The 15,810-nt window shown below is 61.5% G+C and overlaps 1 protein-coding gene across 2 annotated transcripts; it reads right to left on the reverse strand.

Annotated features, from left to right (window-relative positions):
- Nucleotides 1–1,353: 1,353 nt before the first annotated feature.
- Nucleotides 1,354–9,563, reverse strand: SCARA3 (scavenger receptor class A member 3). 2 transcript variants are annotated; one of them, XM_079331774.1, is made up of 6 exons: nt 9,332–9,563; nt 6,955–7,017; nt 6,745–6,858; nt 4,327–4,425; nt 2,672–3,718; nt 1,354–1,824 (listed from the first exon to the last, which is right to left on the reverse strand). In XM_079331774.1, the coding sequence occupies exons 1-6, from the start codon at nt 9,336–9,338 to the stop codon at nt 1,394–1,396; spliced, it is 1,761 nt and encodes a 586-aa protein (XP_079187900.1). In that variant the 5' UTR covers nt 9,339–9,563; the 3' UTR covers nt 1,354–1,393. The 2 variants fall into 2 exon arrangements, with proteins under 2 accessions (XP_079187900.1, XP_079187901.1); XM_079331775.1 differs by lacking the exon at nt 6,745–6,858.
- Nucleotides 9,564–15,810: the final 6,247 nt, after the last annotated feature.

A 15,810-nucleotide genomic window follows, 5' to 3' on the forward strand; every position in this document is an offset into this window, starting at 1 on the left:
GTTCCCGGTCTCAGCCTCCCAAAATCCCCCCCAAATTTCCCCCCCCCCCCCCCCGCGCCGCCCCCGCGCTGTTTTTCCAGCGGCCGCTCCCAGCCCGCGGCCGAAATTTGGGATCAAAACAGGAAACGGCGCTGCCAACACCAATAAAGGGCCGGGCACGGAATTCCCGGGATGGGGCCGGGAAGGGGGCGCGGGACCCCCCCAGAGCCGGGATTTGGGGTCCGGGTTCGGCTCCTTCCCCTCGGAATTTGGGAATCACGGCCCGGGATGGGGGAAGGGCGGACGGGATCACCCCATATCCCGGATTTGGGATCCGGGTTCGGCTCCTTCCCCTGGGAATTCCCGGGTTTGGGAAGCCGGGGCTCGGAGCGTTCCCAATTCCCGCTGGGCTCTCCTGGTATTCCCAGTGCTCCCAGTACTCCCAGTTCAGGAGGCGCAGGGTCCTTTATTGAGCCGCGACACCTCGGGGACACCTCGGGGACACCCCGAGGTCCAGCCCAGCTGTGCCCAGCCGGGACCCCCCGGCCCGCGGGGACCCTCCCCCCAGATTCCCAAATAATTCCCAAATTAACTCCCAAGGAATTCCCGGGAGCGGGGACCGGCCCCTGGCCCGAACTGGGAGCACTGGGAGGGACTGGGACAACCAGGGGACACTGCGGGGCTGGACTGGGGGCGCTGGGGTGGCACTGGGGTGGCACTGGGGTCCCCGTCCCTGCCCCGGGGCTGGCACTGCTGTCCCCCTGTCCAGGATGTGGCACTGTCCCTGTCCCCGTGTCCCTGTCACTTGTCGCTGTCGTTGTCCCCTGTCCCGGGGCTGGCACTGCTGTCCCTGTCCCCGTCACTGTCCGGGAGGTGGCACTGCTGTCCCTGTCCCCAATCCCTGTCGCTGTCCCTTATCCCTGTCTCTGTCCGCTGTCGCCGTCGCTGTTCCCGTCACTGTCTCGGGACTGGCGCTGCTGTCCCTGTCCCCAATTCCTGTCGCTGTCCCCGTCCCTTATCCCTGTCCCCGCCACTGTCCCTGTCCCCTCTCCGCTGTTCCCCTCTCCCTTATCCCCGTCACTGTCGCTCTCCCTATCCCTGTCCCCTGTCCCTTATCCATTGTCCCCTCTCCTTGTCCCCAGTCCCTGTCGCTGTCCCCCGTCACTGTCCCCGGTCCCCAATCCCTATCCCCTCTCCCTGTCCCCTGTCCCCGTCACTGTCCCTGTCCCCAGTCCCTGTGCCCTGTCCCCTGTCCCTGTCCCCGTCACTGTCCCCAGTCCCTGTGCCCTGTCCCCTGTCACTGTCCCCAGTCCTTGTCCCCTGTCGCTGTCCCCAGTCCTTGTCCCCTGTCCCCAGTCCCTGTCCCCAGTCCCTGTCCCCTGTCACTGTCCCCTGTCGCTGTCCCCTGTCCCCGTCACTGTCCCGGCGGCCCGGGCGGTCCCGGCAGTCCCGGGGGTCCCCTGGGCCCGGGCTCTCCCTTTGTCCCCGGTGTCCCCGGTGTCCCCTCGCTCCCGGGGCTCCCGGGAATTCCCGGCTCCCCGCGCTCTCCGGGCGGGCCCGGCTGTCCGGGGGCTCCGGGAACTCCGGGAATTCCGGGCTCGCCCTTGGAGCCGCGCGCTCCCGGGATCCCCGCGCTGCCCTTGGATCCCTTGGGGCCGGGAACGCCGCGGGCTCCGGGCGGGCCCCGCTCCCCGCTCGGCCCCGCCGCTCCCGCCGCTCCCGGAGATCCCGGCGCTCCCGGCGATCCCAAATCCCCGGGGTCGCCCTTCTGGCCCGGATCTCCCGGCGCGCCCCTGGATCCGACATCGCCCCTGAGGCCGCGGGGGCCCGGGAGCCCCGGAGCGCCTGGAATGACAGAGGGGGTGCAGGGAATGATCCGGTCAGCCCGGGAAAAACGGGAATTCCGTCCCGGGAAAACCTGGAATTCCATCCAGGGGGAGCGGGAGGAGTCACTGGCACCGTGCTGAGGGGACAGGGGGTGACACTGGAGAGAACTGGGGACATTCCCAAATCCCAACGCTCATCCCGAGGGGTCACTGCCCTCTGTCCCTGGGATGATCCCGGACCTAAGGGCGGGGGTTTGGATCCTCCTCCAGCGGGTTTGGGATCAGGATTCCCAGAATCCCATTCCTCAGCCAGAGAAGGGCCAATTTCTCTGGATCTGTGAGATGCTCCCTGATCCCAGCACGGAGTTTGGCCCCATCTCCACATTCCTCGGAATGGGGATTCCCAAAATCCCACTGCTCATCCAGGGAAGGGTCACCTCTCTCTAGAACAGCCCCACATCCACGGGATGATCCCGAGGCCATCCCTGACCTCGGACTGGGGTTTGGATCCCCCTCCAGCTGATTTGGGATCAGGATTCCCTAAATTCCACCCCATTCCAAGACGAATCACCTCCCTGGTTTCCCAGAGATCTGCATCCATGGGATGATCCAGACCCCATCCCGGACATCAGGGTGGGGATTTGCATCTTCCTCCACATTCTTTGGGATCAGGATTCCCAAAATCCCACTGCTCATCCAGGGGAGAGTCACATTCCCTGGCATCCGCATCCATGGGATGATCCCGCTCCCACCCCTGACCCCAGCACGGATCGTTTGGCCCCATCTCCGCATTCCTGGGGGTCGGGATTCCCAAAATCCCTCCCGGTGCCGGGAAAAGCCGCGCTCCCTCCGTCCCTGGCGCTGACCTCGCAGCTCGGAGCCGTTCCGGAGCATCTCCCCGTGCCGCGCATCCACCGCCCTCATCTCCTCCACCACCAGCGACAGGTTCCTCACGTCGAATTCCAGCCGCGCTCCCAGCAGCCCGGAGCGCTCCCGCAGCTCCTCCGCGGCCGCCTGCAGCATCCCGAGCGACCTCTTGAGCTCCCGCAGCTCCTCGGCCTGCCCGCGGAATTCCCGGTCGCAGGAGAAGCGCACGGCGTCCAGGAAGCGCAGCATCCCCTGCACGTGCCCGTCCGTGGCCTCCACGTTGGCCAGGATGGTTCGGCTTTCCAGGCGCAGCGATTCCAGCCGCGATTCCAGCTCCTGGAAGCGCTCCTCGGTGCGGTTCCGCCCGTGGCCGCGGCGGTGCCGCAGGTCCTGCGCGCTCTCCTGCTGCTCGTCCAGCTGCGAGGAGATGTTGTCCAGCTGCAGCTGCAGCCCCAGCAGCTGCAGCGCCAGCTCCTGCATCCCCTCGGAATTCCGCGACGCTTCCCGAAGCGCCGAGCCCAGCCCGGCCTGCAGGCTCCGGAGCAGCTCGGAGCTCCGCGATGAGGCGGCGCGGAGCGTCCCAAAAACCCGCGTGGCGTTCCGCCACTCGCTCGCCACCCCGCGCAGCGCCAGCGCCTCCTCGCCCGCCTGCCCCTGGAGCGCGCGGAGCCGCTGGGAATTCTGCTCCAGGCTGGAATTCAGCCGCTCCGCCGCCTCTGCCGCCTCCCAGCGCTGCCGGGCCAGATCCCGCAGGGAATTCTGCAGGCGGGCCGTGACCCCCTGCCACCCCCGCGCCTGCTCCCGCAGCTGCTCCAGGCCCCGGCTGACATTCCCGATGGACGCGGAGCAGCTCCGCAGCCCGCCCGCCATGGAGGAGCCGGCGGAGGAGAGGCGGGCGTGGCTCTGGGAAGTTCGCTCCAGGAGGATTTCCTGCGCCTGGAGCATCTCCTGGATCTGCTCCAGCTCCCGCTGCAGCTCCGAGAGCTCCCGGCCCAGCGCCGCCGTGTCCCGGCAGGCGGAGGAGCCGTTCCCGGAGCTCCTGTCACCTGCTCCGGGAGAGAGGATCCCGAGTTATCCCATTATCCCTGTATCCCATTATCCCATCCCTGCATCCCATCCCATCCCTGTATCCCATCCCATTATCCCATCCCATTATCCCTGTATCCCATCCCTGTATCCCATCCCATTATCCCATCCCATTATCCCATCCCATCCCTGTATCCCATCCCATTATCCCATCCCATTATCCCATCCCATTATCCCATCCCATCCCTGTATCCCATCCCATTATCCCATCCCTGTATCCCATCCCATTATCCCATCCCATCCCATTATCCCATCCCAAGCTCCTGGGAGCTGTTCCATGGTCAGATCCCAGCTCCAGGCCGGATGGGAATTGGAGCAGCCCAAGATTGGGGAAAAGATCCCAGGATGCAGCCAGGGACTGTAGGGCCCTTCCCACCCCAATCCTTTGGAATTCCAGGATTCTGCAACCCTGGAGTCAGGCACTGGGAGAACTTATCCAAAGCCCCATCCCACCAACCCCACCCTTGGGATCTGCCCAAAATCCTGGGGAAAAAAAGCAGGGATTTGGCTCAGAGGGAGCCACTGGAGCTGGAAAAGGGAGGAATCCCTGGAAAATCCTGATCCTCACCCAGTCCCTGGAGATCCTCCTGCAGGGAGAGGAGTTTCTGCTCATACAAGGTCTGGGATGAGCTGATCTCCTCGGAGATGGAATCCACCTTCCGGAACACTGCCCAGGAATTGGGGAATTGGGGAAGTCAGGGAGCCGGGAATGGCGGCCCCGCACTGCGGGGGTTGGGAGGGGCATTCCCGGGAGTTTGGGATCTGCCAGAGCTCCTCCAGGATCCCATTCCCTGGGGGAATCCGACCTCCTCCAGGATGAATCCCTTGGGAACTGCAGTTCCTGGGATCCAGGCTCCAGGTGATTCCCATGGTGCCCATGGATCAGTCCCCCACTCCCAGGATAATTCCCAAGGTCTCCCAGGTGCTGCCCTAGTGCCCCCCAGTCCCAGCTGTGATCCCAATCCTACTCTTGATCCCAACCCTGATCCCGATCCCAACCCTGATCGCCACCCTGATCCCAATCCCGATCCTGGTCATAACTCTGATCCCAGCCCCAGTCCTGACCCTGATCCCAGCTCCAATCCCTATCCCAATCCCAACTTCAGTCCTGATCCCATTCCTGTTGTTCCCGTTGTTCCTGCTGTTCCCATTGTTCCCATTGTTCCCATTGTTCCCATTGTTCCCATTGTTCCCATTCCCTTTGTTCCTGTCGTTCCCATTGTTCCTGTTCCCATTGTTCCTGTTCCCATTCCCGTTGTTCCTGTTGTTCACATTGTTCCTGTTCCCATTCACAATGTTCCCGCTGTTCCCATTCCCATTGTTCCCGCTGTTCCCATTGTTCCCATTCCTGTTCCTGCTGTTCCCGCTGTTCTTGTTGTTCCTGTTCCCATTCCCATCATTCCCGTTCGTGCTCTTCCCGTTGTTCCCATTCCCATTCCCGTTGTTCCCGCTGTTCCCATGATTCCTGTTGTTCTCATTGTTCCCGTTGTTCCCATTCCCACCGTTGCCGCTGTTCCCATTTTCCCCGTTGTTCCCATTTTTCCCCATTCCCACTGTTTCCATTATTCCCATTGTTCCCGTTGTTCCTGTTTTCCCCCGTTGCCGCTGTTCCCATTGTTCCTGTTTTTCCCGTTCCCGCTGCTCCCATTATTCCCACTATTCCCGCCGTTCCCGTTGTTCCCGTTTTTCCCGCTGTTCCCGTTATTCCCACCGCTCCCGCCATTCCCATTCCCGCCGCTCCCGTTCCCACCGTTCACATTGTTCCTGCTGTTCCCGCTGTTCCCATTATTCCCGTTTTTCCCGCCGCTCCCGCCGTTCCCGTTTTTCTCGCTGTTCCCGTTATTCCCGCCGCTCCCGCTGTTCCCGTTGTTCCCGTTCCCGCCATTCCTGTTCCCACCGTTCCCGCTGTTCCCGGTCCCGCCGTTCCCATTGTTCCGACGTTCCCATTATTCCCGTTTTTCCCGCTGCTGCTGCCGTTCCCATTTTTCCCGCCATTCCCGTTATTCCCACTGTTCCCGTTATTCCTGCCGTTCCCATTATTCCCATTGTTCCCGCCGTTCCCATTATTCCCGTTATTCCCGCCGTTCCCGCTGTTCCCATTATTCCCGTTGTTCCCGTCGTTCCCGCCGTTATTCGCGCCGTTCCCGTTATTCCCGCCATTATTCCCGCCGTTATTCCCACTGTTTTTCCCGTTATTCCCGCCGTTATTCCCGCCATTATTCCGCCATTATCGCCGCCATTATCCCCGCCGTTATCCCGCTGTTATTCCCGCCGTTATCCCGCCGTTATCCCGCTGTTATCCCCGTTATCCCGCCGTTATCCCGCCGTTATCCCCGCCGTTATCCCGCCGTTATCCCCGTTATTCCCGCCGTTATCCCGCCGTTATCCCCGCCGTTATCCCGCCGTTATCCCCGTTATTCCCGCCGTTATCCCGCCGTTATCCCCGCCGTTATTCCCGCTGTTATTCCCGCCGTTATCCCAGCCATTATCCCACCGTTATCCCGCCGTTATCCCGCCGTTATCCCCGTTATTCCCGCCGTTATTCCCGCCATTATCCCCGTTATTCCCGCCATTATCCCGCCGTTATCCCGCCATTATCCCCGCCGTTATCCCGCCGTTATCCCCGTTATTCCCGCCGTTATCCCGCCGTTATCCCCGTTATTCCCGCCGTTATCCCAGCCGTTATCCTGCCGTTATCCCGCCGTTATCCCGCCGTTATCCCAGCCATTATCCCCGCCGTTATCCCCGTTATTCCCGCCGTTATCCCGCCGTTATTCCCGCCGTTATCCCCGCCGTTATCCCCGCCATTATCCCCGCCGTTATCCCCGCCGTTATCCCCGTTATTCCCGCCGTTATCCCGCCGTTATCTCCGTTATTCCCGCCGTTATCCCGCCGTTATCCCAGCCGTTATCCCGCCGTTATCCCCGTTATTCCCGCCGTCATTCCCGCCGTTATCCCGCCGTTATCCCGCCGTTATCCCGCTCACCCAGCGCTCCCAGCAGGCTGACGGCCAGCAGCAGGATCCCGGCCAGCGCCACCAGGCCCCGCACGGCCGCGCCCAGCGACGGGTCCCGGGCGCAGCGGCAGCGCCGGGACCGCCCTGCAACCGCCAGCCTTGGGAATGGGCCCATCCCGCCCAGCCCCTTCCCGTCCCACATCCCAAAATTCCCCCGATCCCGCAGCTCCCGCTCCTCACCGCCCGCCCCGGAGACGAAGGGCGGCATCTGCTCCTCCTCCTCCTCCTCGGCGGCCTCGGGCGCTGGAAGCCAAAAGAGCGGGATCAGAGCGACTGGATCCCATTCCAGGGGATCCCTGAGAGCCCAAACCAAGTCCCAAATCCCATCCCGAGGATCCCTGAGAGCCCAGATCCCATCCTGAGGATTCCTGCAATCCCAAATCCCATCCCGAGGATCCCTGAGAGCCCAGATCCCATCCTGAGGATTCCTGCAATCCCAAATCCCATCCCGAGGATCCCTGAGAGCCCAGATCCCATCCTGAGGATTCCTGCAATCCCAAATCCCATCCCAGGATCCCTGAGTTCCCCAATCCCATCCCAGGATCCCTGAGTTCCCCAATCCCACTCCCAGGATCCCTGAGCTCTCCAATCCCACTCCCAGGATCCCTGAGATCCCAGATCCCATCCCGGGATCCCTGAGATCTCATCCCAGGATCCCTGAGATCCCATTCCCAGGATCCCTGCGTTCCCAGATCCCATTCCCAGGATCCCTGAGTTCCCAGATCCTATTCCCAGGATCCCTGAGATCCCAGATCTCATCCCAGGATCCCTGAGTTCCCCAATCCCATTCCCAGGATCCCCAAGATCCCATTCCCAGGATCCCTAAGTTCCCCAATCCCGTTCCCAGGATCCCTGAGATCCCAGATCCCATTCCCAGGATCCCTGAGTTCCCAAATCCCATTCTCAGGATCCCTGAGATCCCAGATCCCATTCCCAGGATCCCTGAGTTCCCAAATCCCATTCCAAGGATCCCCTGGGGACCCCCCCCCAGCCCGGAATTCCCAAGGAAAAGCCAGGAATTCACCCAGGATCCACCACTGGTAAATCCCATGGCAACACATCCAGGTCCCTCGAGGATCCAGTGGGAATCCTGGCACCCCAAAATTTGGGAATTTGGGGATTTGGGGGAAAAGTGGGAGATGGAGGTGGGGAGCAGCTTCTGGAATTCCCAACCATAAAAATCGTGGGAGCAAAGGAAAAATTCCCAGTGCCCCTCCCTGGGTCAGGGTGGAAAATTTGGGATGTCCGGGAATGGCTCCCAGTTCCCAGAGAATTCCTAAATTCCCAAACATTAAAAAAAAGCACCTCAAAAATTCTTAGTGCCCCTCCCTGGGTTAGGGGGGGAAATTTGGGATGTCCAGGGATAGTTCCCAGGGAATTCCAAGATTCCCAGCCATGAAAAGGAAAAATTCCCTGTACTCCCATTCCGAGGGACAGAGGGGAAATTTGGGATGCTCCAGAAATGGCTCCTAAACTCTCAAACATTAAAAAAAAAAAAAAAAAAAAAAAAACGAAAAATTCCTGGTGTCCCTCCCCGGGTCAGGGTGGAAAATTTGGAATGTCCAGGGATGGCTCCCAAATCCCAAGGAATTTCCACTCATAAAAACCCTGGGATGTCTCTTCCTACACTTCCCAAATTTCCCTGGGGCTGGGAGGTGTCCAAGCCCCCCCATTCCCAAAATCCCAGAGCTCAGCATTCCCAGAATCCCAAAGCTCAGCATTCCTACCGTGTCCCCCTGGATCCATTCCAATTTTTTTTTTTTTTAATTTTTTTTTTTTTTGGGGGGGGGGGGGGAGGGGGGAGTTCAAATTCCCCCCCTTCCTGCTTATCCCGAGGTTTTTCTTCCTTATGGGATTCATGGGATTTTGGGATTTTTGGGATTCCGGGGTGGGATTTTGGGATCTCCACCACGGATTTTTGGGATTCTCCTCGAGTGGGTTTTGGGATTCTCTCTGGTGGGATTTTGGAATTTCCCACCCCCTCAGTGGATTTTTGGGATATCCCGGCTGGGTTTTTGGGATTCCTCCAGGTGGGTTTTGGGATTCTCCCCAGTGGGATTTTAGGATTCTTCCAGGTGAGATTTTGGGATTCCTCAGGGTGGGTTTTGGGAATCCCCTGAGTGGGATTTTGGGATTCTCCCCTGTAGGTTTCGGGATTCCCCCTTATTGGTTTTTGGGATTCTCCCAGGAGGATTTTTAGGATTGCCAGATGGGGTTTTAGGATTCCCCTCCGAGTGGGTTTCTGGGATCTTCCCAGGTCGGTTTTGGGATTATCCCGGGTGGGTTTTAGGATTCCCTCCGAGTGGGTTTCTGGGATCTTCCCGGGTCGGTTTTTGGGATTATCCCGGGTGGGTTTTAGGATTCCCTCCGAGTAGGTTTCTGGGATCTTCCCGGGTCGGTTTTGGGATTATCCCGGGTGGGTTTTAAGATTCCTCCGAGTGTTTTAATCCTCTCTGGGTTTCCGGGATCCCCTCCGAATGGGTTTTGGGGATTCCCGGGTGGGATTTCGGGATTCCCGGCCCCCCCAGCCCCGGATCCCCGGGATGGCCCCGCTCACCTCGCATCGCCCCCAGCCGGGGCCTCAGCGCCCCAAATCCCGCACCCGCCCCGCGGCTCCTCTTCCCGCACGGGCTCCGGGAGCGGCTCCCCCGCTCGGGCCCCGCCACCCCAAAACCGCCCGGGGAGCGCCCGGAATTCCCGGCAGGATCATGCGGGACCAGCGCGGAAAAGCGGGAAGGGCGCGGGGCTGGACAGCGGCCACCAAAAACCGGGATTTGGGATCGCGGCTGGAAAAGGAGCGGCTGAGACAGAGCCCGCCCCTAAGGAGGGGAAAGGGGCGGGAATAGGGGATGAATAGGGAATGGGGACAGGAAACGGGGAATGGGGAATAGGGAATGAATAGGGGATGGGAATGGGGAATGAGGACAGGGAATGGGGAATGAATAGGGAATGGGGACAGGGAACGGGGAATGGGGAATGGGGAATGAATAGGGGATGGGAAATGAATAGGGAATGGGGACAGGGAACGGTGAATGGGGAATGGGGAATGAATAGGGGATGGGAATGGGGAATGAGGACAGGGAATGGGGAATGGGGATGGGAATGGGAATGGGGAATGGGAATGGGGAATGGGGATGGGAATGGGAATAGGGAATGGGGAATTGGGAATGGGGAATGGGGAATGGGAATGGGAATAGGGAATGGGGAATGGGGAATGGGGAATGGGGAATGGGGAATGGGGAATGGGGAATGGGGAATGGGGAATTGGGAATGGGGAATGGGGAATGGGGAATGGGAATGGGGAATGGGGAATGGGAATAGGGAATGGGGAATTGGGAATGGGGAATGGGGAATGGGGAATGGGGAATGGGGAATGGGAATGGGAATAGGGAATGGGGAATGGGGAATAGGGAATGGGGAATGGGGAATGGGGAATGGGGAATGGGAATGGGGAATGGGGAATGGGAATGGGAATAGGGAATGGGGAATTGGGAATGGGGAATGGGGAATGGGAATGGGGAATGGGAATGGGAATAGGGAATAGGGAATGGGGAATTGGGAATGGGGAATGGGGAATGGGGAATGGGGTGAAGGTCCAGGCTGGGACAGAGAATCAGCTCCAGGGAAGTGGGATTTGGGGACTGGGATTGGGATGGGGATGTGGATTTGGGTGGGAATATGGGATGACTTTGGGATCTGATCCCTGGATTTGGGATCTTATCCGTGGATTTGGGATGGGAATAGGGGATGAGTTTGGGATCTGGTTCCTGGATTTGGGGCAGGGATTGGGAAATGGGGAAGGTGGGAATGGCCCCTGGATTTGGGATTTGGATCTGGGAATCCATATGGAGAAATGGGGTCTGGGATGAGATTCCTGGACCTGGGACAGGGATCTGGGGTCCCTCCTGGACCCTGGGATGGCTCCATTCCCAATTCCTGGGGATGGAATTCCCACAGGATCAGGAACAGTCCCTCAGACTCCTCCTCAGCCCTCAGGGAATTTGAAAATCCCAGGAATTTGAAGGAGCAGAGTCCCCCCTCAGCTCATCCCATTCCCAGATTTTGGGGCATCCTGGGATGTTCCTCCCTCCCCATCCCCATCCCTGAGAATTCCCAACCCCTGGAGCTGATCCAAGACTCAGGCTGACCCCAAATTCCTGGGATTGATTTTCCCAGGAAATTCTCTTTTCCCACCTGAAGAATTCCAGGTTTTAAGTGTCCCAGGGGCCTGGGGAGCCTTCACTGGGGAAAAATGGGAAAGGAGGAGCCAGAATTTTGGGAAAGAGCCTCAGGAAAAGCCCCTGGAAAGCACAAATTTGGATTCAGCCTCCAAAATTCCCTGGATGTGGGGGAGGATTCCCTGGAAACTCCCCCTGGAATGTGAGGAGGAGGAAAGACCTTGGAGCTGTGGAGATATCCCACAGAATTCCCAGTTATCTCCCTGTTCCCAGCCCACAGGAGCTCCAAGGATTTAACCCCATCCTGGCCACAGGAAAAACTCAGGGCTGCAGTTAAAACTGGTTTAATGAAGAGAAGCAGAACAAGAGGGGAAACAGCATTCCCAGAAAACACACCAGAGAAAACATTCCCAGAAAACATTCCCAAGAAAACGGCAGGAGCTTGAGCCAGGCTTGGTCCAGCCTAAAACTCTGCTCAGCCCTGCCCAAAATCCTCTCAGTCCCGCCCAAAAGCTTCACTAGGCCGAAAAGCTCTCCCAGTCCGGATTAGAACCTCTCCCAGCTGAGCCCAACACCCTTCCCAGTCCCTCCTAAACCTCTCCCAGCCTAAACCCACCCCAAGTCCCACCTAAATCCACCAGTCCAGCCCAGCAGCCTCACACCCTGATCCCAGATATCCCAATCCCAGATCCCAGATATCCCAATTCCAGATCCCTCACATCCTGATCCCGAATCCTTCACATCCTGGTCCCAGATCCCTGATATCCCAATCCCAGATCCCTCACATCCCAATCCCAAATCCCTCACATCCCAGTACTGGATCCCTGATATCCCAATCCCAGATATCCTAATCCCAGATATCCCAGTCCCGAATCCCTCACATCCTGATCCCAGATCCCTGAGATCCCAATCCCAGATATTCCGATCCCTGATATCCCAATCTCAGGTCCCTCACATCCCGATCCCGGATCCCTGAGATCTGATCCCGGACCCCTCATATCCTGACCCAGGATCTCTGATATTCCAAATTCCTGGTATCTTGATCCCAGATCCCTCACATCCCAATCCCAAATCCCTCACATCTCAGTACTGGATCCCTGATATCCTGATCCCGGATATCCCGATCCCAGATCCCTCACATCCCAGTCCCGGATATCCTGATCCCGGCTCCCTCACATCCTGATCCCGGATCCCTGAGATCCCGATCCCGGACCCCTCATATCCCGAACTTGGATCTCTGATATCCCGAATTCCTGGTATCCCAATCCCAGATCCCTCACATCCCAATCCTAGATCTCTCACATCCCAATCCTAGATCCCTCACATCCCAATCCTAGATCCCTCACATCCCAGTACTGGATTCCTGATATCCCAATCCCAGATCCCTCACATCCCACTACTGGATCCCTGATATCCTGATCCCAGATATCCCAATCCAGGCTCCCTCACATCCTGATCCCGGTTCCCTGAGATCCCGATCCCGGACCCCTCATATCCCGCACCCGGACCTCCGATATCCCGAATTCCTGGTATCCCGATCCCAGGTCCAGCGCCCCCTGCCTGCAGATCTGGCGGATCCTGATGCCGGATCCGGCGCTCCAGTCCTGGATCCAGCGGATGGTGCAGGGCATCCTGGCGTACTTGGACCCGGGGTCGGGCGCGCCCCAGTTGCGGTGCCCGAGCAGCCACGCGTGGGGCGGCGCGGCCGCGCTCCAGAGCACGGGCTGCGCCTGGTTCCGGGGCCGCGGCCGGAGCCGCATCCCGCGCAGCCGCCGCAGCTCGTTCTCCCCGCTCTTCCCGCGGGGCCGCGGCCATTCCCAGCACACTTCCAGGGGCAGCTCGGGAAGGCAGAGCAGCGGCCGCAGCTCCCCGTCCCTGACGCAGCGGGACCTGGCTGCGGCCAGGATCAGCGGCAGCGCCCGGGCCCAGCCCTGCCCGGCCGCCCGCGCCGCCCCGAACACGCCCGCGGCCGCCGCCCGCCGCTCCGAGCGCTCCAGCCGGCTCCAGAAGCGCCGCAGCGGCGGCTCCTGCAGGGAATCCCACACCCAGCCGGGCGCCGGCTCCAGCACCACGGTCTGCACCTTCCCCAAACGCCCGAAAACTCGTCGGAGCAGCGTTTGGGTCACCTCCGGGGCGGAGCGCCGGAGCAGCGGGAAGGCGTCGAGCCAGCCCGAGAGCGCGTCCTGAGCCACCAGCAGCGCCTGGAAGCCCTCGGGAGTGCCGGGAAGGGCCTTGGAGAGGCTGATCCGCAGGCAGGACCAGGGGCCCTGCTCCGGCTGCGGGGCGTCGGGGTTGGGATCGGGGCTGCTCTCCCGGCACGCGGGGCAGTTCTGCGCGCCATCGTTCTCGTCGCTTCCGTACAATTCCACATTCCCCATCCCGGCTGCCGTCTCCTCCACGCCCTCGTGCCGGTGCTGGCAGCGGGCCAGCTCTTCGTACCTGGACGGTTCCCACATTATCCAGCTGCTGCTGGTGATCTCGGGCAAGATGGCGACGGAGCCGCTCAATTCCTGAATGCGTTCCCTCTCCAGCGGATCGGCGGCCGGTCCCACCTCGCGGACGCGGAGCGTTCCCGGGAATGCTCGGAGCCAGCGCAGCACGATGCTCCAGCTGCCGCCGCCGGCGCTCCCGCCCCGCTCCCGCTGCTCCAGCCGCGCCGCCAGCCCCGGGCAGTTGCAGTAGAGCATCAGCGGGGAGCGGCTCCCGTGCTGCTCCAGGAGCTCCCGCAGCGCCTCCAGCTCCGCCTCGGCCACCGAGCTCTGCCCGGCCACCGCCCTCATCGAGGGGCCCTCCAGGCAGGCCAGCCCGAAGCCGACGGACGTGTGGCGGTTCACTCCCCTCTGCACGGCCAGGAACCACACGTTGGCTCTGGGGAAGTCGGGCGGCAGCTCCCTGAGCGGCGGAGCCAGCCCGACGGCGATCCGCGGGGATTCCCGCGGCGCCGGGCCCTTGGGGGCCACCAGCAGCGTCCACTCCTCCGGCCGCCAGCAGCCGCCCTCGTCCAGCACCTGCAGCAGGTAATTCCCGTTGGGATCCTGGAGGATGATGGGAGCCGGCCCCGTGAAGGTGCGGAATTCCCGCACGGCCCTCACGGCCGCCACGCCCCAGGCGTCCGGCAGGGACAGGTTGTGGCCGCTGAGCTTGTGGGAGCTGTACCACACCGGGAGCAGAACGTCCCCGCTCTCCTGCAGCAGCGCCGCTCCCGCCGTCTCGGCGTGGACGGTGATCCGGATCAGGAACGGGCGGGTTTTCACCGGGAAGCGCAGGACGGGAGCGGCCTCCAGAGCCTCCCTCAGGCGCTGCAGCTGCTGCCTCTGCTCCTGCCCCCATTCCCATTCCTGCTCCCGTTCCCGCTTCCCCGGCCCCGCCAGGCGCTGCAGCGGCAGCGCCAGCTCGTAGTGGTCAGCAATGAAATTCCTGAAGGAGTTGAACTTCTTGAGGACGGACTGGAGCCTGGCGGGATTCCAGGGGCCGGGAGCGTCGAGATCCGCGCAGATCTCCCACACTTTTTCCTGGGGAATGCTGCAGCCCTCGGCTCCGATGGTGAACCCCAGGTAATCCACCTGGCTCCGCACCAGCTGCGCCTTGGCCGGGTTGGCTTTGAAGCCGGTGCTCTGGATCAGCTCCAGCACCTCGCGGGTGCGGCGCTCCGCCTGCGAGCGGCTCTTCCCGGTGATCAGGATGTCGTCGTAGTAGTGGAAGACGCCGGGCGCGGCCCCGGGGCTCAGCCGGGCCAGCATGGCGGCCACGCGGCGCTGCAGGACGGAGCTGGTGCCGCGGAACGTGGGCGGCAGCCGCGTCAACATGAACTGCCGGCCCCGGAAGGTGAAGGCGAAGCGGCCCCAGCAGCTGCGGTCCAAGGGGATGGCGAGGCAGGCGTTGGATAAATCCAGCACGGAGAAGAAGCGGCTCCGGTGGCTGATGGCCGCCAGGATCTCCTCCCGCTTCGGCCGCTCCGGGGGCCCCACGGGGGTGGCGGCGTTGAGGGCCGAGCACTGCAGGGAGAGGCGCCAGCCGCGCCCGTTTTTCTTGCGGATGATGATCCAGGGGTTGTTGGAGCTGGACGTGCCCTCCACCACGATGCCCTGCTCCTGGTATTCCGGCAGCAGCTCCTCCATCCGCCTCTCCACGCGCCGGGACCGCGGGGGCTGCGCCTGGAAGGGCACCGGGTCCCCGTCCAGCAGCTCCGCCTGCTCCAGCTGCCCGCAATCCAGGCGGGATCGCGCCCACACCTCCCAGACATCCGCCGCCAGCAGCCTGGAGTGCGGCTGCACCCGCAGGATCCCCGCCAGAACCGGCTGCTCCGACTCCGAGTCCGGCGCCGAGTCCGAGGCTGAATCCTCCTCCTGGCTCTCAGCATTCCCGCCGGCCCTCCCAGCCAGATTCCCGGTGTCCTGGCTGGCTCCAGAGCCCGGCTCCTGATGCATTCCCAGTTCCTGGTGGATTCCCAGCTCCTGGTGGATTCTTGGCTCCTGATGCATTCCCAGTTCCTGATGCATTCCCAGTTCCTGGTGGATTCCCAGCTCCTGGTGGATTCTCGGCTCCTGATGGATTCCCAGTTCCTGGTGGATTCCCAGTTCCTGGTGGATTCCCAGTTCCTGGTGGATTCTCGGCTCCTGGTGGATTCCCAGCTGCACAGGGTAGCTGCAGGTTGGCGTCCCCACGATGAGCTGTGCCAGCCTGGCCGCCAGCTCTGCCATGGATTTCCCTTCCCACTTCTCCATGTTCTCTCCCAGCCTGCTCAGCTTTTCCCAGAGCTGCTCCCTGGGCTCTGCTCCCAGGTTCTGGCCGTGCCTGGCACCGTCCTGGTTCTGGGAAGAGCCGCCAGATGCTCCCTCCTCATCCTGGCTGCTCCCAG

The sequence above is a fragment of the Erithacus rubecula genome (assembly GCF_903797595.1).
Source record: "Erithacus rubecula genome assembly, contig: scaffold_1026_arrow_ctg1, whole genome shotgun sequence".
NCBI classification, from domain to species: domain Eukaryota; kingdom Metazoa; phylum Chordata; class Aves; order Passeriformes; family Muscicapidae; genus Erithacus; species Erithacus rubecula.